Source organism: Bison bison, unplaced genomic scaffold (genome assembly GCF_000754665.1).
Source record: "Bison bison bison isolate TAMUID 2011002044 unplaced genomic scaffold, Bison_UMD1.0 scf7180017864295, whole genome shotgun sequence".
In the NCBI taxonomy this organism is placed as follows: domain Eukaryota; kingdom Metazoa; phylum Chordata; class Mammalia; order Artiodactyla; family Bovidae; genus Bison; species Bison bison.
In genome coordinates this window covers 12,324,905-12,328,989 of record NW_011494867.1, presented here as the reverse complement: position 1 = coordinate 12,328,989, position 4,085 = coordinate 12,324,905, and the positions used below count along the sequence as shown (strand labels likewise).

Genomic DNA, 4,085 nt, shown 5'->3' with positions numbered 1-4,085 from the left:
CCCGCGGCCGTGCCTGACCCCCCTGCCCAGTCGGGGCAGCCGTTCGTGTTGCCAGTGGGCGTGAGCTCGAGGAATGAGGACTATCCCCGGACCTGCAGGATGTGGTAAGGATCGGGGTGTGGGCTTCTGGGGTCCCTTGCCAGACCAGCACAGAGGCAGCCTGGGATGGGGCCAACTCCACACGGAGTGGGGAGCATTGCACCGTGGGAAGCTCTGCCCACATGTTCCAGGTCCTGGGTGGCCAGTGCTACTCCCTGGGCCCCACGCCGAGCTCCCCAAAAGGGATTTAGGCATTGGTGCGGACTTGACAGACAAAATCTACTACATCCTCTTCATGTTAATACCGTTGTGATAAAAGAGGCTGAATATGGGTTTTCCAGAGGGAGGTGTACACAATAGCGTTCCAGTGTAACTTCACCTGCTGTGAATTTTTGAAAGTCATAAAGGAGACAGATCTCTCGTCCCTGGGAAACTTGACAACTTGCAGCATCTCGAGGCCAGCTCAGAGCCTTCGGGCAGAGCTGGCCTGGAAGCTCTGGTCCAGCCCCTGCTATGTCACCAGAGGGTCTCCACCCCAAGCTGGATGTTAGGGGCCCAGCTCGGGGGGGTGCGTGCGTTCCCTAGCCCAGCTGCAGAGCCTGTGCAGCACACATTTCTATGAGTCCAAGCTTGGTGCCCAGGAGCCATCCGAGCCGCGGGCCCTCAGGCGCAGGGCTGCAGTCCCATCCTGCCCAGCAAAGCCTCAGTGTGGTAGGCAGAGGTGGGGTCCTAGGCATTATTCCACACACCGGGAGGGTCAGGCCAGTCCCAACTCCTTGTCATCTGTCAGAAACACTGAGTTCTTTGCAAGAAAGACATAAACGCATTAGAGCCCGAGTCTCCAAACATGGCTGTAACGGGTATTTGCAAGTTTTGCTTTTACATGCAGATAAGTCATTGACTACATTTGAGTTGTTCACATGTGCACGTGACTATCCTGGGAACTTAGGTTTCTGTTGCCTGGGTCTGTGCCATGAAGATGTGCACTTTGGGGCAGCAATACGAGGGGGAGCTGCCTGAGACCCTCATCCTTTCATTGGGGTAGAGAGCCGCGGTCCGCGGGGTGAGCCCAGCCATCTGGGGCGAAGCAGCAGGCCTGCTCACGCCCTCTAAGTGAACGCCAGCCTCCCGGAAGGTGCGGAGCCCACCAGCCGGACCCCGCGTATTGCCCACTGCTGGAGGATGGTGGACGTAACCCACGTGGGATCTCTGGGGGAGGGTGTTCCAGAATGTCCCGGACCACAAGGTGATGGGCCGGGGCCACCGCGTGTCTTCAAGGGCCCTGCTCACCCTCTCTCCCCACACTCTTTATTTTTGTTCAGTTTCTACGGCACCGGCCTCATCGCCGGCCACGGCTTCACCAGCCCTGAGCGCACCCCCGGGGTCTTTGTCCTATTTGATGAGGACCGCTTCGGGTTCATCTGGCTGGAGCTGAAGTCCTTCAGCCTGTACAGCAGGGTCCAGGCTGCCTTCCGGAACGCAGACGCCCCGTCCCCACAGGCCTTCGAGGAGATGCTCAAGAACATCCAGTCCCTCACCTCCTGACAGTCCACCTCCCCACGGCGGGCGGCTCAGGGCTGGGAGGGCAGCAGCATGCGCTCGGGGGGACTCGGCCAACACCCGACACCCCCCTGCTCGCAGGAGCCTCTGCGCGGCCGCCCAGATGCTTTCCACGGAGCGCACGGCACACCTGCATATCCGCCAGTAGCAACAGGAGGGCTGAGCATGTCTTGAAAAAAACAACAGAACCAGAACAAACAGACCTGGAGGATGGGCCGCGGGGTGTGTAGGGACTGAACTGGAGAGACTGGCCGTTTTCTAGGGAGAACACAGTCCTCCTCCAGGGAGGGTCACTCTGCATGCACTGGGGTCTGCTGCCTCCAGCTCATGGAAGGAGTCCTGGGGGAGGCATGTTGGCTCCACCATCCCCTCTGCGGGGAGCAAGCCGGAGGGCCACGGTGGCTTCCACGCAGCCTGGGCAGGTGGGGGTGCTGTGTGCGGAATAGGAGCTCCGGGGAGACGGGGTGGGGCTCAAGACCCACTTCTCCACCTATCTGCTTGGATTTGGGACAAGTGCACGTCACTCCGATCTCAGTTTCCAAGATCAGTGAATGGGGCCGGTGATCCGGGTCATGAGGAGATGCCCACTGCAGGCCATCCGGCAGCTCGGTGGCCCTGGTCCAGCACCACCTGGCCCTGCTCCCTGCAGCACAGGGTGCCTGCCCAGCCTCTCTCAGGTTTAGAACCAAGACCTGTGCTGCAGCTGTTCTGACAGGCAGTCACTGAGCGCCCTCCCTGCTCCCCCACCCCACACTCACTGATGTGAGACCGTGAGTTGCAGCTGCCGGTCTCAGAACCAGGACAGGGCCCCTTGGAGATGACCCACGTCTGCTCCCCTGCGTGGTTTACGAGATGCCACTCTTGAAAGGGGCGGAACATTGGGAGGGGTCGTGCCGGGTGTTTGATGCCCCTCTGCAGGGGAGAGGGCAGCTTTCTGGAAGTGTCAGGGGACCAGGCCCCTCCAGCGTGGAGAACCCGGGCGCTGACCCTTCTGCTGGCGCTGTCCCCATTGTTTTGTTGACCCCTGCATTTGGGAACCCCCACGAGGCCTGATCTTGCCATCCCCTGAAGAACGGAGCCCCGTGTGCCTGGGCACAGACCTGCTGGAGTTATGCTCAGCCCTCCCTCCAGTCCTCAGAGCATCACCGCACCTGCCTGCCAGGGCCAGTGGCTCCCCGGGGTGGACAGACTCTGTTGCGACCCAGCTTCTTGTCCTCATTGGGTGGACTGCGCTGAGCCCTCACTCTGGGCGCCCCAGGGAGTGGGCAGCTCTGTGGTGCCTTCACGTAGAGCCCAACCTGAGGTGCCCCATGAAACGTGTCCTGTGTTTCCTGGTAGAATTCTTCCTGACTGGCCCTTTTCTCAAATAACTTCAGTCTCCGCTTTAGTCCATTTGGCTACTTGGGCCTTCCTTCCTTTGCTGCCCAGAAGCAACAAGCTCTGGGCATGGCCCTGAAATGCAAACTAACCCTCCCAGGACCAGGACTCTGTGGGGTCCACCCTGGGCCATCACCGGGCACCGTCAGCCGAGTCTCATCAGTGACACCACCTCACACCTCCCAGATCCTTCCAGCAGGACCCGCAGTCGGGTAGGGACGTGGTTTCAGTTCCTGTATCTCTCGCAGGACTGAGCCTCAAAGCCTGTTGCCCTCCCCATCTCACAGCGCGGCTGTTCTTCTCTTGTGCCAAGCGTGGCTGTCCCCGATGGTGCAGCCACAAAGCCTTGAGGACAGTGAAAACGGAGGACAGCTGGGCGCTAGGCTGTTCCTCTCTAGGTTTCACCACTGTTTAAATAAAATCAAGAAAATGCGTGTTTTACCCAGAGCTAAGGGACTGTCTCCGTCTGAGGCCCCCAGCATTGTAAAGATGAGCATTTCTGATTAAAAACCAATCCCAAACTAAATGCTATCCTGCCTCTAGTGTCTGGCCTACGCATGGTTGCCACTAACAGTGACTAAAATAACCTTGGGCTGCTGGCCGCATTCATGTTGGCCTCCGTCTCGGGTGTCAGGTGGGGCCTGTGGGTGGCAGCGGCCTGGGTGTCGCCGGGCAGGGCAGTAGGAGTGAAGGGCGTGGGCTTGTCATCTGCCCAGAGGGCTCCTAGTCTCCCAACTGTACTTAGTTTCCAGTTCTGGAAGCCCCAGTTTCCAGTTCTGTAGGTGAGGTACGCAGACAGTGGCGGTTCTGTGCACAGACCCAGTACTGGCCGCTCCCCCTCATGGTGGATGGTCAACCGGCCCCGGAGGGGAACTTCCAACCAGTTAACTCACTGTAGGAAAGGATTCAAAAAGGCAGAGGGTGTTGTCCGAGGCTTTTGATAAAGCTGGTTCCAATGGGGATCTCTAATGACCCAGGTTAGGGGCTGGCCGTGCTCGTGTGGGGCTTGATCTGGGGGTGGCAGGTGGACCTCAGGCGTCTTTGGATGTTCCCCACGGTGGGCATCATCTTCACTGCCACTTTTGCTGCCGTGAGGTTGGGTATGGGGT

General features: G+C 59.4%; 1 protein-coding gene across 1 annotated transcript in view; it reads left to right on the top strand.

Moving 5' to 3' along the window:
• Positions 1-3,502, top strand: part of FBXO31 (F-box protein 31) — a 34,582-nt gene extending 31,080 nt beyond the window's left edge. The window contains exons 10-11 of the mRNA XM_010850872.1: positions 1-104; positions 1,362-3,502. Of these exons, the coding sequence (XP_010849174.1) occupies positions 1-104; positions 1,362-1,584 (327 nt within the window). The 3' untranslated portion in view covers positions 1,585-3,502. The remainder of the gene's footprint in view (positions 105-1,361) is intronic.
• Positions 3,503-4,085: the final 583 nt, after the last annotated feature.